Source organism: Aptenodytes forsteri, unplaced genomic scaffold (genome assembly GCF_000699145.1).
Source record: "Aptenodytes forsteri isolate BGI_AS27 unplaced genomic scaffold, ASM69914v1 Scaffold53, whole genome shotgun sequence".
NCBI lineage: Eukaryota > Metazoa > Chordata > Aves > Sphenisciformes > Spheniscidae > Aptenodytes > Aptenodytes forsteri.
Genome location: NW_008795909.1, coordinates 3,355,619 through 3,380,955, shown reverse-complemented (window position 1 = coordinate 3,380,955; position 25,337 = coordinate 3,355,619). Strand labels below are relative to the sequence as shown.

The following is a 25,337-nucleotide window of genomic DNA, read 5'->3' as shown; positions in this document are numbered from 1 at the left end:
CTGCTCTAGCGAAAGGCTGACAGTGCAGATGGCTTCCCTGCGAGCAAGAGCGATGCTTTCCCCGCTCGGTAGCTGCTGCCAGGAACCGACTGAATGAATTTATGTTTGACGGTCTGGAAAAAGGACAAAATTTCATTGATATCCTCAGCCACAGGCATATTTAACTCAGGGCGTTAGGGGATTATTTCTACAGGAAGGTGTGGCTCTGAGGATGTGCTCTTTGCCGCAGGAGCCCTACGGGAGGTCTGCTTGGTAAGGTGGTACCATCTGTGCGAAACCCCGCCCTGAAGCTAGAGAAATGCATGGCTCTGGAGAAGGGCCGGGGAAGCCTTTCTGTGTACTTTTAGGTACATCTTCTCCAGGTTCAAGAGGAAAAGAGATTTATGATGTCAGCTATATTCCTCACTCCTCCAGTGTCTTTCTGTCTTTCGAGCACATGCAAATGTACACAGGCATGCACTGCGTGCAGCAATAGAATCCTTATTTTAAAAGTTTTCCAGTTTTAATAGCTTTTATTACTTCAGCAAAACAGAAGCCAGCACATCAGCACAAACTGGTATGACATAAGAAAAAGAAAAAAAAAAATCATAAATAATTCAAAGGCTGTTTGTTGATTGTGATTCCTTTGATTCAACCTCCAGGGAGAAGGATGACATACATTGCCTTTACATTTTTCACAGTCAGCATCTGATATATAACCTGCTCTGTGCCTGCCAGGATCCTGAGACCTGACACTGAGGCTGCTTGAAGACGATGAACTCACGTGGTGTCCCCCGATTTCTCTTGGTTTTCCCCAGCTGACCTTATCTACCTGGAAAGCACCGTGATGGGAAAGGAGCCCCGGCCCGTCAGGTACGAGGAGGCCTGTGGCAGATGTTCCGTGGGGACGCCCGGGGGGTTCTACAGTATAGGCTGGAGCTCAACTTTGTTCATAGGCAACACTGGTGCAAATCATGCTGTATTTGTCACTCCGGTGGCTTGTAGGGGTTACACGGTAAAACCACTGTTACACATTTTGGCAGCAAGATGAGTCTTGCCAGCATGCCCTCAGTATCTAAGAGTCCCAAGACATAGGACTGCCATGCTGTCAAGACATAGCTCCCGTCGTGCTTCACAGCAGTGATATCTGCTGATCTGTGGCTACGTGACGCTGCCTGTAATCAGAGTGTGTCATTCCCTTACACTGGGAGCAAAGGCTGGCAGCTGAGTTTCTTTTTTGGCTAGTCTGAATGAGCTGAGAAAACAAGAACAACTCAGAATGCCCAAACCAGTGAAGGAGATAACCCATGTCAAATGTTTTTATATAGCATGGAGGGTTTGCGTGGTGCCGTCAAGATGCCCCGCTTCTTTTACATGGTCTATGAGCCAGATACACCTACTGACTTCAGGGGTCCAGCAACAAGCAACGGTGGGACAGTGCTGTGCAAGGCCATGGCAGCACCCAGGTTGGATTAACCAAATGAATGAGTAAATGCCACTCGCTTTCCCCCAAAGGAGGCAGCTCGCTATGAACTACGCTATGGGCACTTGGTGGTTTCACTTCTTCACGAGCACTATACGGGTCTAATGAATTCCCTTTCAAACAGAGCAATTGAAAGAGGTAAATCAGGTCAGATGCCAATATTATTCTTGTTCCACGCAGCTCTTGGGTGTATGTGGTTTCACAGGTGCTGCTGTATTCATCTTGTTTAAAATTCAGTCCTGCCCACTAACTTACGATGTCAAACAGCTCCACGCATGGGGCAGGACCGTCGGCCCGGGCTCGCAGCTCTCAGAGAGCAGCCGGCTCTTCTTCCAGCACCGTCTTGCAGTCCCTGACCCACAGCTTGTATGCTCTTTCCAGGGTCTCTTCGCTAGTATCATTGAATATCTCTGTAAAATAAGACTTGTAGTTAATTAGACATCCAGAGAAGCTTTTCCTGCTTGCATACAATATCTCACTAGGGGGGAGAGTCGCTCCTCCAAACAGTTTATGAGAGTCTGTTTTCTTGTGAGTGTGTAGAGACTGAGCTTCATGGAAATAGTCCGGATGGATACTGATGCAAGAGATCACAACCTGGTCCCATGCATTGCTTCTATGTTAGGGGTTGCTTTTTGTTTGGTTTTTTTTTTTTTAATCTTATAAGTAAGAGAGTTTCATCCCAGATACTGAACAGATACTATTTAGTTTTCAAGTATTAGTTCTAGGCACAGTAATACATTAAATTCCTTTTCCTAAGGATTATTTAACAAATATTTTCAAGTATAACAAAGGAATCGTTTTTCCCTTATGACATTGTTGGTTTGTCTGCCAGAGCACTGCTTTTAGACTGTCGGTTTGCAATCACGTTTGCAAAGCGAATTGGTCAAACATAATGCAATTAATTAGACCTCAGTCCTTAACTGAGTTCTGGTGGTTACACACAAGAGAGGGATCCTGTTTTTTGATGGGTTTATTCAGATGTTAAGAAAAGGAAAGTAAAACCAGAAACGTACAACTGCAGAACTGCAGGGCACGATTTCCAGCATGTCAGTGTGCCGGGATGCCTGCTGCCTGCCAAGCACCCGCTCCCAGGGGCTCCCTGGTGTCCCTCGCCGCAGTACCTGCTACACCCAGGCCGGTGGGGAGAGGCATCCGGGGCTGTCCCCCGCTGTGTTTCAGGCGCTCCATCAGGGCTTTCTTGATGAGGGGCCAGCTGCAGCCGCCGTGCCAGACCGGCAGCTCCAGGCCCCTCATGCACTGGATGATCTGTTCCTTCTCTTCGGCGGTGATGAGCCCCCGCACGTGGGCGACGTACGTCATGAATGCCATGTCGACGTTCACAGCTTCTCCATGCATCAGCGATGGCAAAACCCTCTGAAACGGAGCAAAGGCGGGTGGGGGAAAAGGTTTGGGTTGACAAATAGTAAATAAGTAGGTTTTTTCTAAAAGTACTCCTGAAAATTGACATTTGACTCGCAGCAGTAGAAATACAGATTTGCTGGATGTTAGCATCTTCTGATTTATGGGTTGCAGAGGATGGTCTGTTTTACACGTGATTAATTGCATGTAAAATCTCCCATAGGGATCCAGGATCTAATTCTCCTCCCGTTCAAATCACTGATGAAGAGCACCATGGGCGCCAGAGGGAAGAGCTCTGAATCTTGCGTAAGGTCTAGTCCTCCCCCCTCATTCTTCAGTGGCAATTTCTCCCCAGTAACACAGGCTATGCTCTGCATGCCTTTGCACTGTTATAGCTCATGTTGGTGATTTCTAGTGGCTTCACTGAAATCTGGTCATCTTTGTGCTTTGGTAAACGCCTGGCAGTAACTGGCCTGCAGTCTGAATAGGAAACACGGGTGCAGGTGTGGGGGAAATGGGGCTGGGAAAGGGGTCTCTTTATCCAACAGGACCAGGCTGGGTGCGTTGGGTGATCTGAGGTAACGTGCAAATCTGCAGTTTAGCTCAGCTCCTTTTGCACAAAGTTTTCATGCTGCTGATTAAAAACTTCTTTCTTTTTTTGTTTTGTTTTGTTTCGTTTTAAATGGATGTTGCAATATAAAGTCTGTCACTCACCATTTCCAGCTCTGGGCTTATAAGGTGACCGAAATCAACCAGTCTATCCAGGTCATCCTCCCAGAGGTTGGGAGCCAGCTCTTCCAACATGGTTTCAATGGCAATCCTGGTAGTCTGCAGTGCAGCATCCCCGTGGTCAGTAGAGCCACTGTAGGACTGGAACTTGGTGTCCAGCAGGTATTTCCCATGGCTCTTGAGCAGGTCAAACAGCCCTTTGTGTTTCATGAGTGCCATCTAGGCCAAAGAACAGAAGAGGTAATTAAAGATAATTATGTGATCCTTGTATGTGCTGTTGAAAGCTTGAGTGTTTCAATAGACCGGACTATAATATCATGTTATACGCTAGCAAAGAAATACCTGCACGCTTGGTAAAATGGCAGAGATGACGGGAGCACTGGTGGGCAAGTTTCCTTGCTACTGGGCAGCTCTGACCGTGCTGTGAGTTTGCTACATGCTCCAATAGCCTAGCAGACAGTTTGTAACGAGCTTTGGCTATTTGTGTGCCTGGCAGGAAAGCCAAGACTGTCTCAGCTGAATAGTAACCGTCCCCAGGACAGGGACTGGATGGTGGACATACCCAGGATAACTCTCATCTAATCCTTAGGATTGCTCTTTGGGCAAGGAAAGGTGGGAAAGCACTGCAATATGGGGAATATGAGGGTTCAGAAGCGGTTTCATTGTTACAAGTACATTTTTTTTCACCCTCTGATGGGGGCATTAGCCCACTTCTGCAGCGGGGAACGGTGACCTCCACGTTTCCCGGTGCCTGCCAGAAACCTCCAGATATCCTGGGGAGTTCCCACTGTGCAAGCACTGAGAAATGCTACTGATGAACTCATCTCTAATAAACTTTAATAGCTTGAACTGTGATTTATCAAAAGTTTTCAAAGCTCTTTAGACATAAAACCATTTACTGTGCACTTCCCGGGTAATTTTAGAAGTAGAAATTGTCTCGCAGGAGATGGATTGACCACACTCAACATACCCCGTGAGGTAGGTGCAAATGATCTTGCAGATTATTAATCCCCAGTATAATGAGCTTCAAATTCTCTGCCAGCAGTTCATTTTAGAGTGCTATGGATCAGCCTCAATGGGAAGATGCTTTCTTCCCCGGTTTTACCGTGTCTATGTCTGGCCTTGAGTTTTGGAGTTTACTCCGCAGGGTTAGCACTAGGCACTGCATGTAAGGGGTATTCTAACAAGTTTAGCAGCTGTAAAAATATATATAGGCTCAATGAGAGTTAAAAGTCCCCATGCAGCCTTGATGGCCCACCCTTGTTTCTATAAGGCTGTTTATACAACGCCATGGATGCTGATGGACATTTTACCAGCATTGCGGCCTTTCAATACTTAAAGGGGGCTTATAAGAAAGATGAGGACAGACTTTTTAGTAGGGTCTGTTGAGATGGGACAAGGGGTGATGGTTTAAACTAGAAGAGGGTAGATTCAGACGAGATATAAGGAAGAAATTTTTTACGCTGAGGGTGGTAAAGCACTGGAACAGGTTGCCCAGAGAGGTGGTAGATGCCCCATCCCTGGAATATTCAAGGTCAGGTTGGACGGGGCTCTGAGCAACCTGATCTAGTTGAGGATGTCCCTGCCCACAGCAGGAGGGTTGGACTAGATGACCTTTAGAGGTCCCTTCCAACCCAAACGATTCTATGATTCTATGATCTCAGTTTTGAAAACTGCAGTTGCAAAAGTTCATACCTTTAAAATTTCACCAAGGCCATTGGAGATGTGTCGCCGAGGAATGCTCTGAATGAAGGATCTATCCAGGAAACTAGCTACCGGAGGGGTGTAGCCCCCAAGCTTGTTCTTACACTGTAGAAAATTCACCCCATTCTTGGCCCCCACGCTGGCATCAACAACAGAGAGGAGGGTTGTTGGGACCCGAATGTAAGGGGTACGTCTTCGATAGAGCGACGCGGCTAGTCCTACAATGTCCAGGCAGACGCCTCCTCCGATGGCGATGATGGGCTCAGTTCGCCTGTCAATGCTGAAGTTCTGGACTTCTTGCAAGATGTTCAAGACCAGGTCCATGGATTTCGTTTCTTCAGTGGTAGGCAGGGCGAGGATTTTGTGCTGAACGTTATTCTCTTCAAAGTATTCTCTGACTTTGGAGCCATAAAGTTCATCAACGACTTCATCTATGACAACAAAGCGCCTCAGCTTCCTTTTGCTGCTAGTGGCTAGCTCTAGTTGCAGGGGGTCAGTAATGTGACCCCAGAGCAGAGTAGTGTTAGAGGGATCCAGAACATTGTATGTTTCTACCACTTTGTAGCAAAAATAGATGGGAGCTTCAATTGTCCAGGAAATCCCACCTTCGGAGATGCATTCACCTCTGGCAAGGATCAGAAAACATGGTTTGAAATCACTGTATTCCTCTTTTGTACTTTGCATGTCTGAACTAGTTTAAGGATGTAGCCGGGGAGTGGGGAATGTGGAGTCTCCTGCCCACGCACTGCAAAAGTGTGGGGCTGCGAGGGTGGGACGGCTCTCCTGGGTGTCAGGGCTCAGCTGCTTCAGTACTGGAGAAACCCCCCCATGTCTTAGTGAACAGCCAAATGGCTGAACTTCTACACGCTAGTGATAAGATAGAGAGCAAGAAGGGCTGGAGCATGTTATTCATGCTGGAAGTTGAAAACCCCAGCAGAAAACTCCAGACCAATCATTTCAGCTTCCCAAAAGGGAGCGGGAAAGAGATTCCCAAAATTTCCCAAAGTATTTATGGAGGAAACATCCTCTGCCTGCTATGTCTGGGTGATAAGAGTTGATTTATTCCTGTTTATCTACACACAACCACACACCTCCATACAAAATGGTGTCTCTACAATGCTCCAGTTGAACCAGCGGATCTCTTTACCTCAAAATACATATGATAGAAATAGGAACTGCTCCCAGGTAGTCAAAGAAAATTGTTTGAGAGTTGGGAAAGATTTCCATACTGGAGTTCTAAAGGATAAATAAAAGCCTACAAAGCAGGCATGTAGTATCTATCTAAAACAGTGAAGAACACAGCCCTGCAACCCAGTTATTACTTTGGTGGGGCAGGGGGAGACAGGGGAAAAACAAGTGGCTTTTTTAGTTTGTTGGGAATCAAGAAAGGGGAAGAAAAAAAAAAAAAAGACAGAAGGAAACTGCAAAATGTATTTTATATAAGAAGACCTCTTCCTGAGCTGCAGTTGGGTAAAAATTGAAAGTTTCCACGAACCTTTGTTTTGTTTTTTGAATGAGCAGATAACTCATCGCATAATCAGATTTCCCTACATGCCCGATTTCTTTCCACGTGCCTGAACTTTCTCTCATAGGTCTAAATAGGTGCTTCTCTGCTTTCTTTACCAAATTGCCTCTAAGTCTATCCTTAACCTTTTTAAGTGTTAAAGAAAAACAGTGAGGATTTATACCTTCCAGAAAATTTCTTCTGGGCTTTTAAAATACAGCATTACAAAAAGCATCATCGTGTACATTTTAATGCACCAAATATATACCTTATAGCTGTACTTTAACTGCATGTGCATCCGTCTCTGGCATGTGACCCCTCTAAGAGACAGGATGGTTTTGAATGTTAGTTGGTGGAATCAGCTTTGGGTGCCGGATGGCACAACTAGCACCCATTGCAACCCTTCTGCTGTACGAAAATAGTAGTGAATTTGAGGCTGAACATACCCTTGTTGAAGCATATGTCAGCTGCGGATTTTTCTGGGTGTGCTCTGGGCCCTCGGTTCATCCTGCTATAGACTGAGGTCCAGCAGACTGCCTTTGGGTCTGCTAACGTCCTGTTCTATCTACTGCAGCTCTGCCTGAGCAATGCTCGCACGCAGTCGCTGCCCGCTGCCAGCTCTGGTGAAGGTCCCTCTGACCTGACTGAGAAAAGGGTTAGACTTGTGACGTTAAAACCTGGGTACGACAAATGCTAGAAAACTTCTGACATGCAAAACATAGCTGTTTTAAGGAAGACCTGCATCACAAACGGGGTTCCGTGTGCTCGTGAAAAGGAATATCCTGTAATTAAAGGATAATTAACTGGAGAGATGTAATATCAGCAAAGAGCTGTATGTATCCCTGGGGGAAATTTGTCCTCTGTCTGAAGCAGCATTAAGTGACTTCTACAGTTTGAGAGATGTGTTATGGGTTTTGCTCCTGTCAGTGATCTACTGTGTTTATTTTCCCCATCTAGGCATTTCATTTGTCTGCAACCATCTCTATAAATGCATCCTTCTCCCACGCCTGTGCATGAGCTTCTGCACACAAAGATTTCATGTACATACAGAGGAAAAAAAAGCCCAAGTGCAGCATTCAGAAGTCCCTGCATAAGCTTTTCAGAAGTTTAAAGAAGCTTCCCGTCTACAAAAATTGAGGCTGTTGATAAAATTCCCTCTGTAACTTAGCCAACTCATGCCAAGGAGAACATCAAATACCTGTGCTGCCATATTGCGCGTGTTTTGAAGCCCACTTTCACAGGGTTGTACACGTAATGATGGGTTTAAGCCGCAGCGGCACATGAGATGGTTCTTCCATCTGAGATGCATCCCACCAGGGAGACCGCACAGTTTGGCTAGCCAGAGCTGTCCAGCACAGTTGCCAATGAGCAACGTGGGCTCCTATACTTACATTTTTGCTTCAGAGAGAGTTATCTTGTCCTCGCAGTTGGAAAGGGGTTCTCCTTTCTTGATCCGGCACCACGTGCTCTTGACTCGCACCAGCTGGAAGTCTGTCTGCTGGGCCTTCTGAGGCATGGTGGCCAGGGCTGCTGGAGCAAAGGCCTCCTCTGACACCGGCATGCTTCCAGAAGGTAAAATCTCCCTATTAAGAGATCTCCCGTAACTGGCTGCCTTTGAGGTGCTTTTTAAAGGCTCCAGGTGACCAGCCGTTGGAAGGGGAGGTCTTGTCTCCACAGGGGAGACCAATTACAAAACTAAGATTATCTAATCTGGGATGCACTTTAGGGGTGGTAGGAGCATTTGAAGACACGTGCAAGTACCAGGATGGGGTTGTATAATCAGCTAGTTTTATAATGCTTAAGAAGTACAATAGGAATGCATACATGAACTTCCAACATGATGCCCTACAGCAAATTTAAAGTTATGAAAGGCAATTTGTGTGATTATCCATGACATTCAGGAACCTCCTTTGCTGTGCGGAGCCTCTGATCTGGCTGCGGCTCTAACCCGCTCTTATGGGGTGAGACAGGAGCAGGAGCATGGGGACGGGATTGATACCAGCTGGTTAAACCTCTTTTGAGCTCACATTCCTGGGATTCTCTTGTCTTAAGGAACAGAATGATTTTTTTGTTGTTTTTAGCTTTTATGGTGGGTTTAAAAAAACATAATTATAATATAATATCATATCATATAATATGATATAATATAAATCAGAGAGAGTTTATCTCCTGAAAGACTGTTTGGGGGATGAGCTGAGTTTTGGTTCATTTGCCAGCTGCCTGCGGGACTCTGAGATGCTGAGGTTTCCCTGCGGTGGAGTCATTTCAGGATCAACAGTGTGGTCCAGGCAATGGTATCTGAGCCTTGATGACCCTGCCTTTTGGGTCCGCGCTTTCCTGCAATTGTCACCTATTTGTCTTATTAAGACTATGCCAGATCTCCCCTGCGTACCTGGGGAGACCCCATCTGCCTGACCCAAAGGCACGTTGATCCTGTGGGGTAGGCTCAACCAGAGGGATGAATTCCCCTTCTCTCGGAAGCGATGGCGTGGTGGGGGCCAGCGGAGGGCCTGTGCTGGCGGCGGCGGCCAGCACCCTGCTCCCCACCTGACCGAGGGATGCAAAATTCACCTTTCCATATGATCTTCCAGCTCGGGCTTTAGGAGGGCCCTGGGCTCAGCTTGCCACACCAAACGTTCCCTTGGCATACAGCTCTGTGTGCTGAGCACAGGGGAAGATCTTCCTTTGATTTCACTAGCAGTGCCTGAAGGTACAAACCCATCTTTGCCGCCTTCTTGGCCATGTTTCTGAAAGCTGTCCTTGTTCAGAAACAAAGATCAAGAAAACCGAAAACAGGCATAAAAGCAGAGGCTGGAAAAAATGGTTCCTCAAGATCCCATTGGACAAGACCACTTCATTGCATTGAAGGCTTAATTGCAGCCAAACTCACTTAGGAACCTACTTTTATCTCAAAATCAATTTTGGGAAAAAGCTACAAGAATAAACTCTAAAGCCATGTAGCCCTGCTCCAGGAAGGGTAATAACTCCTAACTTCTAGTTCTCACTGCTGGCTTCACCTCCGGATGGCAAAGCCCTTTGCAAAGAGGACAGGCTGTTATCCCCATTTTACAGAAGAGGAAAATAGAGTCACCAGAAGAGAAGCAACTTGCCCAAAGTCACCTCCAAAGCTAGTGGAGGGTGGATTAGATGGCATACTAAAGCTCTTAGCCTGTTTACCAAATACTCGTCTGAAATTTTAACTCCCAATCCAAACACAATTTGGATTGCTTTCCACAGGAACTGCAGGTCTAATGCAGTTTGTTATTTATTAAATCATAAGATGGTATAATCTTAGGTATGCAAGGAGGTCTGTCCTCTTCATCTTGTTTATTTGTTTTGATTAATAGCAATCCACTGAGCATTGGGACTTATTTTATTTGCTTTTCTTTTACTCTTTTGTCTTGTGCATTTACTTATTTTCCATTTATACTTCCCTGTTCTATTCTGGGGGCATTGAAACGTCTTCTGTTTCATTTTAGAAGTTGAAAAATTGACTTTCCAATGTCTGTCTGCTTGCCATAGCCAATGACTGCCATGTCCTTGTACCATCCGTCCTGCAGAGGGGCTGCCACGAGCCTTGCAGCGAAGACCTGCTCCCCACAGCCTCTTCACCTCCTCTGCCCAGCCCCGGGCTCTCTCAGCATGCTTTGCAGGTATGTTGAGTTGGTTCTTGACTGAACAAGCCCAGGGTGATACATCCCAGAGGTGAACGATGCTTTTCTGGTTATGGGGTCGTCCACGTTTCCTCATTAGCTTCAGTTTGCGTTTCATCTGCGTCAAGAGGAGACTGCCAGCCGACCTCAGCTCCATCACATGCTCTTTAATTACTTTGCTTTAATTCCTCACCAGCCTTTCCTGCTCCAACTCTGCTGCAGGCCAGCTTAGGCTTTTGGATACCTTGGATGTTCCCACTGGTTCCTCCTGATGCCTCCTCCAGCTAGTGCATTCCTGGGACTCCTTGTGGGGATGCAGGACCACTGGTACCCGTGTGACACAACCTCCCCCAACCCATGCAGAGACCTGGCCTCCGAGCTGAACCCCAGAGCAGGGGGTGCTCCAATGTTTGGCTGTGTGGGGCAGCGGTGACCTCATAGCTATGGACCACTTGTAGATAATCTAGGGTTCAAAGTCCTGGGACTTTTTCGGCCTCATACCTGATGGTTTAGCTGGGACACATGTATGTGCTATGTAACCAGAAGGTTATGAAACTGCCGATTACCTCCTTGAGAGCCAGCAACTTCCTGAGGTCAGGATGTGAACATTACTCTTACGTAAAGCGAAGGCATTGAAAGTCAGCTTTTTTTTTTTTTGCTTTTTTCTTTTTTCATGTCGGATGCTGTTGGATCTCACCCGCTGCCTGTGCTCTGGGTGGGGGCACACAAGTGCAGGTGCAGCGGGTGCAGCCCCAGCCCGGGGCCATCCTCCCTGTGCAGCCTCTCCCCGGGGTTGGGGCTCTGCCCAGGTGATCGCAGGCGGAGAAGCCCATCCCCTCGACGGACACCTGAGCACCGATGCGCTGCTCTGCGGAGGCAGCAAACCCACAGCAGCATCCTTTGAGGCTGGGGGACAAGAAGCAACATGCATAATCCTGCAGGTAAACTCCCTATGTGGGGTGGGGAGCTTCAGGAGAGATGGTGTGACAAGAAGGGACACCGTGTGATATCCCAGTTCTGGGTCCCCCACTGCCCCGCAGAGATGTGATCTGCAGGCTCTGTGGCTTGGCAGAAAGGAGCAGAGGAAGGGTTTACTGGGAAGAGGAGTTCGAGGCTGAGCAGGGGAGGTGCGTCTGCAGGAACCTGAAGTGGACGGAGGAGGATGCTCCCAGGAGAAAGGGGTGGGTGGGAAGGTGGACAGTCACAGTGCCAAGAGAGCTTTGGCTGTGACTAGTTTCTGATGGATTGGGATGCTTGTTTTATAAATATTTTTTCTGCAGCTTTAACCTTGCCTTGGTGCTTTCTGTGATAGCCACGTGTGCCTGGTGTGGCACACAGCGAGATGTTTGCTGCCTTTTTTAAAATCAACAGCTGTGTGTGGGAATCCAGGCTTCTCTGAACGGAGAGACTTTGTTCTCTCACAGCCTGATCTAAAGCCCATTGAAGCTATCGAAAGACTCCCCTCAACTGCCTTGGGCTTTGGATCCAACTGTCAGTGGTTACCGTTTATTCCTGCCACACACAGCATCCTTTATTATGTATGAAAATAAATGTATGCTTTGCCTACTCTCTGCCAGTGACTCCGGAGCTTCCCTAATGTAAGCAGAGGAGCACTGGGGAGCATCCAGCTTTTCTACTTCTTTTCCAGCAGTACAGCCTGTAGAAAATGTGTCAGCTGGCAGATGTTTTCCTCACCTTCCCCTGAAGTTCAGGCAGAGTTTAGCACCCTGGTTCCTGCCATGGGCAGCAGCTTCCTCACCCTGGCTGCTTCCTCCCCCTCCTCCTCCTCCTCCTCGTGCTCCCGCTCCACCCCAAAGCTGCTACCTCTCCCCTTGCTGTCGCTGCTGACTTCGCTGCAGGCTCTGGCACTACCGATGCTGAGGCCAAGCTGATAAATTAAGCTGAACCCGCCTGGCTCTGCTCAGGACCCCTTGAAATGTTTCATGGCCAGGCAGGCGGGTTTGGCCCATGCTGCCAGCCCTCTCTCAGTCCCATCTGGGCTACGGCATGCCTATGCCCCGGTGCATGGCCCGGCTCGGGCTCATGGGTGGTGGGTTTGGAGCCACCGAGCAGCCCCAGGTGTCCCACAACCACGCTCCTGCTTCCTTCTGCTACAGCTCTGTCCATACGATGGGCATGCATCACAGCTGGGTTTAATGTATTTGGGTCAAGCAGTAGCATAGGGGTCTCCTAAGAGGCTGCAGTTTTGTATGCAGGGTGCTGGTGGGGTAAGGAAACAGCTTGAGCGTTGCATTGTCGTTTCCATAAACAGGGTTGCCTGGTAAAATGCAACAGCTGAGGTGTATTTACACACTAAGATGAAGTGGTGAGTGTTGTGATAAGCTGTTGTCGGTGCCCGAGGTGCCTTGGTGAATATGATGGCTGGAACTGTTTGGGAAGATTTTATTAGACTGGATTTCCAAGTGTTTAGTGCCGAGCAGCTCCTGCCGAAGCACTTGGCACCCGAGCACTAAGCCGTCTGGCAGCACGGTGTTCGTGTGGATCAGGTTCAGTGCTTTGCCCTGGCTGGGAAGGAGAGCTCTTCTGGAAGTCATTGCTGGGGCTGCAAAATTGATCTAGAGGCTGGAAGGTGAAATGAGGATAGCCCAAAAACGAGAACCAAAGGTCTGGTCCTGCATCTTTAGATGTGGCATCTTCGCTTTGTTTTTGCCAAATCCAGACTGCCTTGTGTGCTTGTCTCCATGCTTTTTGCAAAAACAGTACAGCATCCTCCCCTTTCCTGGCTGAGCTCCCCCACCCAAAAAGTGCCATCTAAGCCCAAGCTGCAGAGTTTAACTTCACTTCTGGAGCAGCGTGTCCCTCCATGGCGCTGCACTGCCTGCCTGCTCAGGGGACGCTAATATCCCCCACGTACAGCCCCTCCTGCAATCCTGACTCTTCCTGACTTGAACCAAAAGTGCCTGATTCTGGAAGAAGTAGAAGCTGCAGTCTATTATTCAGCTTCGTTGTAAAACAGGCTGACTGCGCTCTCAGTGTCTACCGAGGAAGATGCTGGGAACCATCCTGCTGGCAACTGTGGTCCGTTTTAAGAACTGCCACCTTATCTTTTTTTATGAAGCTGCTGGAGGCTTAAAGCAGCCCTTTCCTGCTCTTTCATGGTAGGGCTTGAACTCCTCCTTTGCACCTGGCAGCATTTTCCTCCTCTGAGTGAGCTCCCTTTTTTTCTTTTTTTTCCTTGTATGCATGAAGATGATGCACAATTAAATGGGAAAGGGAGAGCGGTGTCTGTGCACAGATAGAGCCATGGGGAGGCAACCAGGCAATTTAGGTTGGTGCTTAATACGGTCCAGCAGCTTTGCTGGGGTTGTGCAAAACTACGCACTAAAAATGAAGCACTTTTCCTGGAGTAACATTAAAAAAAAAAAAAAGTTACATAAATTTTCACTCACCTTAGTGCTCAGAGCCTTGAGCACAGCCTGGCCGGGCCTGGCAGCCAGCCCTGAGCTCTGCTCTGACTTGTCGGGTGCTTGCATAACCGAAGGCAATTCTGACCTCTGCTGTTGGCCCAAAGCATCATCAGGCTGCAAAAAATGCAGCACTTCCCGGAAAGATTGTATAATCTTAGATATAGAGTTGATCTTGGCATGCCCTGCATGCTCTCTCTCCCTGGTAGCACTTCTTGGCGCTTGAGGTTGGTGTTATAACACAGGTTACAAAACAGCTGGAGGTAAATCTTGTTTTCCTCCCCCTTGAGTGACAGGGGATCCTTGTCTGTTACTCATCCAGAAATGTAACATAATGATTACTAAAATCCGACATGGATTAGAAACATGTTTTTTTCCCCTAAATTAACAAAAAGCCTCAGAGTGCTTGGTAGGGAGGACGAGCAGATTCCGACCTCTAGCATCCTGCAGCCGTACGGCAGGAGCCCGGAGATGCTCGCTCACGTGGTGGTGAAAATGCTGTGAAAAGACAGTGTGTCTTCACACAATGCGTAGCTGGGCTGAGGTCAACAAACTAACATGGTCTGGGAAGGGGGTGGTTACTCCTGCACTTGCAATTAATCATAAAACTGCTGAAAGAGATATAAGCTGCCCCTGATGGCGAGAGATCGGCATGAGATGTAAATCAGGGGCTGCTATAGCTAGCCTAAATCTGCCTTCCTTGTACATCAGGTTGGGCTACTGCTACGAGCATGATGCTCTTTAGATGACCTCTAAGTCTGGTCCAGGCTGGCAATTCCCATGTAAAATGCACATATATTTTATGTTCTTTGTCTGCTGTCGTGGTTTAACCCCAGCTGGCAACTAAGCCCCACACAGCCACTCGCTCACTCCCCCCCGGTGGGACGGGGGAGAGAATCAGAAGGGTAAAAGTGAGAAAACTCGTGGGTTGAGATAAAGCCAGTTTAATAGGCAAAGCAAAAGCCACGCACGCAAGCAAAGCAAAACAAAGAATTCATTCACTGTTTCCCATCAGCAGGCAGGTGTTCAGCCATCCCCAGGAAAGCAGGGCTCCATCACGCCTAACGGTGACTTGGGAAGACAAACGCCATCGCTCCCTTCCTTCTTCTTCCCCCAGCTTTCTATGCTGAGCATGACGCCATATGGTGTGGAATATCCCTTGGGTCAGTTGGGGTCAGCTGTCCCGGCCGTGTCCCTCCCAACTCCTTGTGCCCCCCCAGCCTGCTCGCTGGTGGGGTGGGGTGAGGAGCAGAAAAGGCCTTGACTCTGTGTCAGCCCTGCTCAGCAACAACAAAAACATCCCTGTGTTATCAACACTGTTTTGGTCACAAACCCAAAACATCGCCCCATACTAGCTACTGTGAAGAAAATTACCTCTACCCCAGCCAAAACCAGCACATCTGCTTTCGTATTTTTTTTGTAATTTGGATAATGAAAATCAGTGAGGTTGTCTCAAAAAACAACAGAGTTGTCATCTTAGTAGCTACAGAAAGCTGAGAAATGCTGCTTTGAGAAGCAGACCTTTGGGGAGGTTTAGACCTTTCCCCATTCCCAAAGACATGAGTTTATTCATATGGTGCCCCTTGGTACCAGGGGCAGGAGCGGTCCCCAGCAACTGGAGGCCCTGGTGCTCTGTTGGTGATGGGGTCATCTGCTGTATCTCCCTTCAGCTTGGTGTGTGGGGGAGTTGTAGAAAGAGGCACTCGAAGTGGTCACACCCATAATGAGGAGACTTGACTATTCTCACATCCTGCGTTGAGGATATGTAGTGGCTCAGTGTACCCATCTCAGATGTATCTCTTCAAATGCTCAGACAGAGGAAACATTAAAAAAACAAACACCCTCCTCCCATGCTACCACTTGGCTAGAAGCTGAGACCAGACCACCACCAAAGCTGGGTTAGGACACCCATAAGACCCAGTGCCTGGGGAATATATCCAAGGTGGTATTTTAAGTAGATAGGAAAGAACTGGAGAACAGAGAAGTCAGAGACACACATGTATCTCCACGTTGCAGTCTGATCCTTTAATGATCTTCTGATAAAAAGCTATTCCTAAAATATGCTGTTGCATTTGCCTTCGTACAGTCTTTCTCCACAGTGGGCTACATGAGGTGATGCTCTGATGTTCTCAGTGGCTTCATACCAAAGCTCTGCCGGCAGGCCGTGGGGTGGCTGGATGCCCTCTGTGGTGTCCAGGACCCCACCAGAAACCCATTCTGGGATGGGTACGTGGTGCCTGCAGCAACAACAGTTCCACATGGACAGGGCTTTGCCCCATGGCTGCTGGGCTGGTCCAGGCAAGTCCTCCAGAGGAAACATGTCTTCTTTTCACCCGCTTCACTTGGTTGTCTGCAGCTTTTCTATCATAGGGAATAAAATCCTGCCAGGGGCAATCTGCTCCACCCTAGTTACACTCACAGCCTGCTTGCCCTGTGTCTCCGAAATCTGGTCTCGCCGGTGCTTTCGTAACCCAGCATGTGCTCTTACACTTGAGGAGTGGGGGAGTTTCTCTGAACCACATCTCAGTCTGTGGGGCCATAGCTCACCAGGGCCCATCGTTGCATTGCTGCCATGTGGTGATACGGGGTCTCAGGGCAAGTACGGTGCCATGGGCAACACTGCTTTTGCCCCCAGGATAGGCTATCTTGATCCTAGAGATGTTTTCGCAGCCTTTGAAATGCTGACGTGTTGTTGTGTTGTGCATAACTATTTCTCTCTCCACCTGAATAATCAGCTTTTGGCAGGGTCTGGCTTGTGATAAGATGCTGGGAGACTTACCATGTAGTGCTGGTAAGTTCAAGCACAGATAGTTTTTGTGACCTGAGAAACAGAGGGTTCAGGATGGTGTGTCACCACCATGAGCTGTTGTGGCAGGTTGAAGGCAGAAGAAGGGTTAGGAGGTTGTGTTCCTGCCAGGTTGATTGCTACATCACCTGCTTAAAAATCATGAGTTGAAGAGTATTTTTGATATTATGCCATCGTGGATTTGGCACAATAATTTTTTATTTGAGTATTTGTCAGTTCGGCTGCATTAGGACAGGTGTAATTGTATTTCAGACATGAGCATCGCGGGTTGCTCTGCAGACTCTATGCACAGCAACCTCCATGGCACAGACACGTGTTGGGGGGGACTCATGCACCCCATTGGCAAGGAGGTAGTGGAGATCCTCCTTTTTACAAAGCTAGACCCGGTGCCTGCGTGTCCTGGCCTGAGAGGATCTGCCTGGTTTTGCAAGAGCTGTTTGAGAAGCGCTCTGTTTTCTCCAAGGAAAAAGTTACCTAGAGGAGTAGGTTTCGTATGCAGTTGTTCAGTGTTTAATGTTCATCTCAGAGCTTCAAAAGTGAAAATTCATGTTTCTGAAATATTCCTATTCTTTTCCTCTCAGAAAAGGATCAGCAGTGGGGAGGGAAAAAGGGAGAATGCAGGAGACAAAAATGAATTAGAAGTATAATATTTTTTTAGTTTGAAAAGATTTCCATGATTGTTTTCATATTCCTTCAAAAACCTGTATTTTGTATGGAAAAAAAAGCATTTGTTTTTTTCAGGCTAAATTCTTCTTCTGCTGATTTGAGCAGTTACAAAATTGTTCTTCCTTTTATTTTCCATTTCAGAAACCCCAGCTGGACTCATTGCTGAGAACCTTCTCAAAGCCAAAGAAATAGCCCTCAATGACTCTCGTGTTCCTGAACAGCTCAAGAATTACTTAGAAAAAGCTCTTGATGTTGCTCTTGGACTAGACCCTTACCTGGATGCAATGGCAACTTCAAAGAGGTACGGATACTCCTTTGTAACCTTGTGCTTTTTGACTGTGATTGTATGAATATGTTCTCAGATTTTCTGTTCAGAATATGCCATAAACGTGGGGGACAGTGGAAGGAAGAAGAATGAGAGTTAACTGCACCCAAATATATAGCAAAGTGTGCGTGGACCTGTGCGTGTCTGTGTGTGCCTTTGGCCTCGAGGAGAGGAGGTGAGGACAAAAAGTCCTAACTCTAAGTTTTGGAAGATGTTGACTATTGACTCTGTGTTGGACCATATCCTGTGAAAAATCAGCAAGCCAGCCTCCACGCAGTGCCTGCTGAAAGGCTCAGAGAACGAGCCCCTGGATCAAATTGGTGCTGGGATAAATAAAGTATGAAGAAAACCTGCACCTCTGGATCCACCCTGTAATAACAGCCTTCATATGCAGCTTTTATCTCCAAGCGCTCAACATTAATTAATCTGCTAACTAAATTACTCTAGTAACTAAGCTAATTAATTAAACTAATTTAAGGTATCATTAATTCAGAAGTCCAACTGATACCCTCATTATTCTTTTTTGAGCTACAGTATATTACCCAGCCGTGTGGGGTCTGCTAAACAATTCCCATTTATCAGTGTACATTTTGCTATGTGGAAAAAGCCAGTTCTGTCTAAAATTGACAATGTGTAAACTGTTCCAGGCTGTGGATTACGGGAACGCTGAGCGTTCGTTCTGTTGCTGAAATAATAGCTGATAGTTGTTTGACTTACGCTTGCTGTACGATAATAGCTATACATTATCTTATTAAAGTTGTTAAAGCATTTGTGAGGGGCAGAAAAGAGGTTATAGGAAATGTTCTACTCTTTAAGTCTTGGATTATCTGAGTGTGGCTGACACGGGTTATGAATTCTTTCTCATTTTACTGAGGAGTGGTGGGGGATGCTGGGGGGGGGGAAGCTGAAATGGCTCTGCATTCTGACTTGCAGAAGTATCACCAGCCATTTCTGGTGGTTACTTTCTTCAGATAGGGTAATCTAACCTGTCTGCAGGCTATGGACTTCTTCCAGTCGTATATTCCCTTCTCTTTGTAATAGGTAGCATCTCACTTCATCCAGAGACGTTGTCACAGGCCTGGCTTCTGTGAAATAGCATCTGGAGATACCCTGCTTTTCTCAGCAGTTTGTGAGGAAAGCCATTTTTTTCCTGTCTTGCAAAAAATTTTAGATTTTACGTCTTTTTCCCTATTCTGCAATGAAACCTTTCTTTGGCTGAAAAAAATATCCCCTGGAGCTGAACAAAACCTGGCCAGGGTAGCTGGAGCCGTTTACTCCAAACCAGCAGATAGAGAGACACCTGTCTGGGACCAACTGGAAATGGGAAAGATTTGGGGTTGAGCAGTGGGGAACGCTGTCCTTCGGTCCCACAACCCCTTCTTCCCAAGCCCCTGTGGCTGGAGTGGCTGCCAGCACCGAGACGGGCCTATTGCCAAGCTAGGTCCTCTTAGGACTGTAATTTAGGGATATTTGTAATGCTTCTGGGCTAATTTTTCATGCTCATGCACAGATGGACCTTTTCCAGGAGTTGCCTCTTGGTTGCTGTTTTTTATGCAAGATACTCAGATTTTGGTTGTTACTATAATGTTGAAATTTCTTTCTTTTTCCAGAAAAACTTCACCTGACCACGGCCCAGGGGACGCTGGAGGAACTGAAACCAGAGTTAGGCTGCAGGAAGAACGTGCCCCTGATTCTTTGAACGGCAAGTTGATCAACCAAGAGGGAAAAATTGCACCAGATTGGTGTAAAGGTCATCACTGAAGTTCATCATCCTCTACTCTGTCTTGAGTGGGGAAAGGATGAATGCCATGGAAATGCTCAGAAAATGTGGAAAATTACTTAAAAAGAAAGATAAGAACTTTCTGTAGGCTTCGATCTTCCTTTTGCATGAATTTTCCCTGTCCCCTGCCTCCCGTGCCCTTGTGCCCGTGCACGCGGTCGTGAGTGCTTTAATTCACAGTGCCAGCCCCATCCCTTGGTGAGCAGCAAAGAGATCATCGTCCTCACTGGAAGGGGAAGGAAGGGAAAAATCATGCTGGTTTGGCTTTAGTGGTATCTGACAGGGGTTTTCGTGCTTTTGCCGTGGAGGTGGCCTGTGGCCAAGCACTGTACCTTTTCAAGTAGCAATACCCAGGCTTGTATCCCCATATAAAGCCTATTACACTAAATCTATTCCCAGATTCATTCTTCCCAGATGTTCCCATCTTTTGAGTAATATATCATCACAGTGAAGTACTCTTATAATGTATTACACTAATACATTGTTCGAAGGACACCACTGATGATAAATTTCTTAAATGATGGTGCTGTCTAGGGATAATGACTCTAAGAGCAAATGCAAGGTAATGTAGTGATTTTTTTTTTAACCGGGTTCCAGAAAGAATATGGAGACATCTTAAAGCCATTTTCATATGGGGGGAATGTTAAAATATGCAATATTTCAAGCACTATTTAACAAGCACTTGAACAATAGCAGCATTGATGATAAAGGTTCTACATTTAAAACCAGTCCCTTTATTCTGTTGTCTTTTAGCTGCATTTTAGATGAAATTTTGTCAGATTCTGTTGTTAAACCCTTATTTGAAAGTGTTTTAAGATTAGATTTTTTTTTTTTAATGATCACTTAAAAGGTACATTTAATTTTCATTGTGAACAGGGTACAGTCTTTCCTATGGTTTTATTTTTAAATTTTTCATTCTTGTCTTTCAACAGGCCAAATTTTTAGGATGTTTGTTCATATGATCAAAGCCAGGAAGATTTTATTAATTGGCAAGCTTAAAGGTTACAGTATCCTTGCTATCGCAGAAGAATTGCCAGATGATGGCAAAATCCTTGCATGTGCAGAAGCGCCGTATCTTGGAGTGAACAGCCAAGAAGCATTTGATTATTCTTCAGATGGTAAAAAGATAAGCATGCGAGTGGGACCAACGGCAGACACTTTGGAGGTAAAGTCTACTGGAAGGGGAGTTTGGGAGCTCTTGTGCAGAGCAGATTAAAGAGTTTCGGGCAGGTCCTATTACCTGCCCGCAAAATGCTGGGTGGTGACCCTAGTTTGCTTGCAAATATGTGAACACACTCTTGCACTGGAGTTATTTCTTATTCATTACAATGTATATGGGACAGCTCTGTCATACAAGATAGTTTTTTTTCCTTTTTAACTAAAATACTGCAGCTCTTTGATCAGAAGAATCACAAGCTCGAAATGTAGCTCGGTAGGCTTCAATGGCAGAGTTTTACTTGATGTGGGTGGGCTTTGTTTCAGGGTCTCTAATTCCAAATATAACAAGCTGGAAGAGTGTATCTGTGCCCTGCTGAGCCAGCTCTCGAGAAGGACAGCTTGCTCCCGGTATTCACAAGAATTGGGAAAGTCCTGAAGAAGTTTGTAATTCAACCACAACCTCTCACTCTTTCCCCCCACTGAAAACACTGCGGGCAATTAGCCCCCAAGTTTCTCACTTCCAGAGCAATGTGATAACCTTCCGACAGGCAAATGCGTTCGCTATATTTGTTTCATTCTGACTAGTGACTTTGTCCCAGGAAAGAGAAAAGCTTATGATTGCCAGCATCTAGAGGAGTCTCACGTCTAATTCCAGTTTATGGATCTCCAGGACGTTGCTGCAGGTCCAGCACGCTAACAGGTGATGCCCATGCCAGGTTCATTAAATATACAGCCTTTCTATTATTAATGCAAACCAATTTGATCTGATTCCATTTTCAATCTGGATGTATCAGTGTGAGCTTGATTGCAAATTTATTTGCATTAACAGGTACCATATTTGTTTCTAAAATGAAATGGCCAGGAGCTTTCTGACCTCTGGCTTTCATGACCTCCAAGTTTGATAAGAAAGAAACAAAGAGCTTTGCCAAGTATATGAACAAACGAAACGTTACAGATCACCTGCAATGTGCAGCATTTAAAATCCCAGCTCCCCACAGTGAGTGTGAAATTAATTGAATTGCTGTTGCTCTCTAGTGCCCATTCTGTGCAACTGACTTACTGTGACTGAATTAAAATACCTAGAGGCAGGCAGAGTACATGCTGTGTAGAGATTAAAGAAGGGAGCAAAGACATGAAAATTAAATCCTTAAAACAGAATGTTGCAATTGATTTTATATCCTCCGACTGCAATGCGAAGGCACATCCTGACCCCAGTTCTGCAGGTACTCAGAGCTTCAAATAGCTCTTGGAGCTGATGAGAGCAGAGATGCTCGTGTTTGGCAGGAGAGATCCCAGCGCTGGGGAAACCTCTCTGTGCAGGATTTCTGCACTGGGCTCTGAACTTTTGTTGCTCAACCTGACAGATATTTTGTCATTGGCGTCAGGACAATCAGGATTGTCCTACAGGTCTTAATCCACGATGGCTGTAAATGATGAAGCAATGCAGTTCGTGGTCTCTCTGGTGCCTTTGCATTTTGGGATCATTGAGGTTTGCCCGGCTGGAGTGGGGCAGCCATGTGGGAACACACCTGGATGCACGGAAGAGGCTCAGGCTGTGAACAGCATGCTGCCTTTTTCCTCCTAAAGACGACCAGTTTAGGTTGGAGACCAAGCAGGCTTCCTCTGCTGCCACGTGGGCATCCTGAAAGGCAGGGAGACGAGGCAGTCACAGGTGGGAGATGGGCCGGGGATGGCACAGCCAAGCTATCACAGCTCAGCTTCATGGAAGAGGTGGAGAGCAACCGTGTTTCTGCCCGCCATTGTCTGCAGGGAGGCTGGTCTAGCGCAGAGCTTGCTAACAGTTGTTGAAAAGCGTGGTGAGATTCAGGAGAGCTGGAGCAAGCTCTGGCAAGGATTGTCTTCGTTGTCTATGGTGTCTGCAGCCCTCGGTTTCATTCTTGTCCCTCTAGAGAAATTAGAGGGCAGAGATGGTCACTCACCACTTGCTCGTTGGAGGTGCCTGCTGCAGCTTTCTTGCTGTGGTGACTATGGTTGAATTCTGCTTCCAAGCCGAGTGCGATAGGGCAGGATTTCTGCTTGTCTGCTGCTCCTCAGATTTTTGCAGCAGTGCAAGCTCCTGGGAGCAGAAGACTTGCCTCGCTGCACTGGCTCTTTCAAAGCACAAAAATGTCATATGAGCTATAAATAACACTACCTGTCAGGGAAGTCCTTTTCTGCTGCATGAAGCTATGATTCAGAAAGTCCAAACTGCCAGAAGGTATACAATGTACTCTCACTTCTGGTGTAACACTAGTCCACCCAAGAGTTACATACTAGCCTCGGGTAGAGGGTACCATCCAAGTGCTGCAGGATGTGTCCAGTGCTGCATCCATCCATGCCCTTTACAGGGAAAGCTGCCAGATGTTGCAGCAGTTGCCACAAGGATGTGACACATCTGTGCCTGCGCACCTCAGACAGCGGGGCCTTTGTGGGACCCACGTGGCTCTGGCTCTTCCACCTACAACCGCGGCTCATCAGGGCTGTGAGCGAGCGGAGAGCAGTGCAAAGGCAGCACATCAGTCCATAGCGGCACCTTGACCAGGGTTTCTGAAGCCTCTTTCTGCTCCTTTGCATTACCACATAGCGTTGGTGGGGATGGCCAGGTTCCCTGTCTCTTGTCCCAGACCAGAGCCAGCTGCAAAACATCTGGGATTTTGAGCTGTCAAAGGATGCTAAATACCAGAGAGGAGCTGCAGAGCTCAGGTGCACAGTGGGGTTCGTTTGGTACCTGAGGGCATGACGGAAAAAAAATCCACCTTTCCCACGCGTGAGGGACGGGCTGCCAAGCTAGGTTAGGTCCCCACCAAAGCACGTAGTTCACATACACCATGGCACAAGCCTCTGTGCCCAGTGACCACAGTAATTTTTGCATAATATTTTGAAATGTGGACTGAGGGGAAGCCTTTCCTTGGGTTCAGTCTTTGATACAGGTACTTCCAGTGGGAATTAGCTACCTTTTCAATGTGTGCTGGGCCAGCGTTTAAAAACCTTTCCCAACAAGCTCTTTAAGCCTAAACTCTGTCATGCTGTGCCTGAATAACATGCTTTGCCATGCATCAGCTGTGAACAAGAGGCCTGATCCTGCACAAAGAGCTTCCTTTAATTCCCAGTGGACTTTTGGTTGAACAATGGATGCAGGATTGAGTCCGGAGGGAATGCAAACTACCAAGAAATTATTCCCATCCATGATTTTGATACTTCCATTTTAAAATCGAAAACGCAACACAAAAAATAACACCGTGTTTGCAGCAGATTCTGCTGATTGCAGGGCATTGTATAAGCATGTTGGGGTTTTCTTTTTTCTTTTTTCCCTCCGTTTATCAGACAGAATAGGTGAAGAGGTTGAGCTGCAGATCTCATTTCTCCTGTTTTGCTGCTTGTGAAGTCTGCCAACAGAATCCACCTTGACAAAGTCAAGGACTCTGCGTTTAATGTTGAACTGAGTGAATAAATTATGCATGAAATTGTGTCGGAGTCTCTAGTGTGCAGAATTGCTCCTTTTGATATGAAAGGTTAATTCAGAAAGGAGTCCAAAATAGCTGGAAATTGTGGGGATAAGTGGATAGTATTCACTGTTGTGAGCTGTTATTACTAGAAATTGCATTCCCTCTCTAGCTTCCCTAGAGATTTAGCTTTGCCGGTGAATATAAACTGTACTCAATAGAATAGCATTTAGGAGTAACAAGAGTGTATGTCCACATACAGTAAAATATTCTAATGGTGTTTTAAAAGGAAGCTGTACTTTTTCATGTATTCTATGTACCCTAAGGATGGATTGCTATTACATTTAGGTCAAGAACAAGGCATAGGGAAGGTAATAAGTTTTGAGTACATCTTTATTACAAATGTGCTGACTGTATGATCCATATCAAAGGAACTGGACAGTCATTTTTTCTGATTGAGTTTGTATGTGCCTTATGAAAGAGTGTTGTCTCTGATCAGGACTCCAATCAGGTTTTCTCTCAGCTTTGGCAGAAGATTCATTCATGTTTTTATTTGGGCTGTCCTCTCCCTGATCTTTTGCTGTATTCGTCAACAGTGCTGCTGTGCCCTTTCATCGTGCTTGCTTTTGGTGCATCTCCTCTGTGCAATGCAGCGCTACAAGTTTTTTTTCTCTTTTAATCCCAAAGGAAGTCAATGACTCACTGTAAGCAAAAGCATTAATTTTAGCCAAGTTTGCTCTGAATTAAGACACTTCTTGTTGCCATCTGTTACCGTCTATGATGCCTCTGTAGCAAGGAGCAGAGATTGCACTGTAAACATTCAGGAAATTAGTTTCAGCAGGATATTTTGCAGGCAGATTATTTCCTTCTGGATCTCAGCTTTCCTCACAGTTGGAGACGTTTGGGCTCTGCCTTTCTCCTAGCAAAGGACAAAGGCATCTCCAGTGTGCTGTGAGGTCCCAGGCAGGGCCTGGCCCAGTCTGCTCTGGGAGGAGAAGGGTAGTCAATCCCTCCTCTTAAACCCCTCATCCATTTCAAGACAGCAGTAAGCTCTCCTCTCGTCTCCATCGTTGCACTGATATTTCCAGTGCTTAGGTCCGCAATCAGAGCTACCAGTAGGGCAGCTTTTTCTTTTTGGCTCTCTTGGTTCAGCAGTGGGTGCTGGCAGTGAGGAAATCCTCTCCAGTGTGGTACCCTGGCCACGGTGACTGCCTGTCCAGGTGACCCGTGCTCTGCTAGCCAAGGAGCTCCGGGAAATGGAGCACTTTCCCGTTCCTGTGGCTGGGGGTGGTTTTTTTTTGGTTTTGTCTTGACGGCAAAGGG

At 46.7% G+C, this 25,337-nt stretch overlaps 2 protein-coding genes across 2 annotated transcripts in view; one reads left to right on the top strand and one right to left on the bottom strand.

The window, feature by feature from the left end:
• Positions 1 to 1,771: 1,771 nt before the first annotated feature.
• Positions 1,772 to 8,319, bottom strand: LOC103903317 (2-epi-5-epi-valiolone synthase). The gene is made up of 5 exons (XM_009284507.1): positions 8,150 to 8,319; positions 5,246 to 5,879; positions 3,536 to 3,769; positions 2,584 to 2,836; positions 1,772 to 1,872 (listed from the first exon to the last, which is right to left on the bottom strand). The coding sequence occupies exons 1-5, from the start codon at positions 8,317 to 8,319 to the stop codon at positions 1,772 to 1,774; spliced, it is 1,392 nt and encodes a 463-aa protein (XP_009282782.1).
• Positions 8,318 to 25,337, top strand: part of LOC103903316 — a 39,626-nt gene continuing 22,606 nt past the window's right edge. The window contains exons 1-4 of the mRNA XM_009284506.1: positions 8,318 to 8,330; positions 17,450 to 17,609; positions 19,244 to 19,377; positions 20,346 to 20,578. Coding sequence (XP_009282781.1) covers positions 8,318 to 8,330; positions 17,450 to 17,609; positions 19,244 to 19,377; positions 20,346 to 20,578 — 540 coding nt within the window. The remainder of the gene's footprint in view (positions 8,331 to 17,449; positions 17,610 to 19,243; positions 19,378 to 20,345; positions 20,579 to 25,337) is intronic.

Bases quoted from the DNA above. Each gene is read 5' to 3' on its own strand.
- LOC103903317 (XM_009284507.1), bottom strand. From the start codon at position 8,319: ATGCCGGTGTCAGAGGAGGCCTTTGCTCCAGCAGCCCTGGCCACCATG. The intron at 3,770-5,245 runs GTATGAACTTTT...TCTTTGGCCTAG, and splicing joins GCCTTGGTGAAATTTTAAAG to ATGGCACTCATGAAACACAA. The intron at 1,873-2,583 runs GTACTGCGGCGA...CTTATTTTACAG, and splicing joins CACCGGCCTGGGTGTAGCAG to AGATATTCAATGATACTAGC.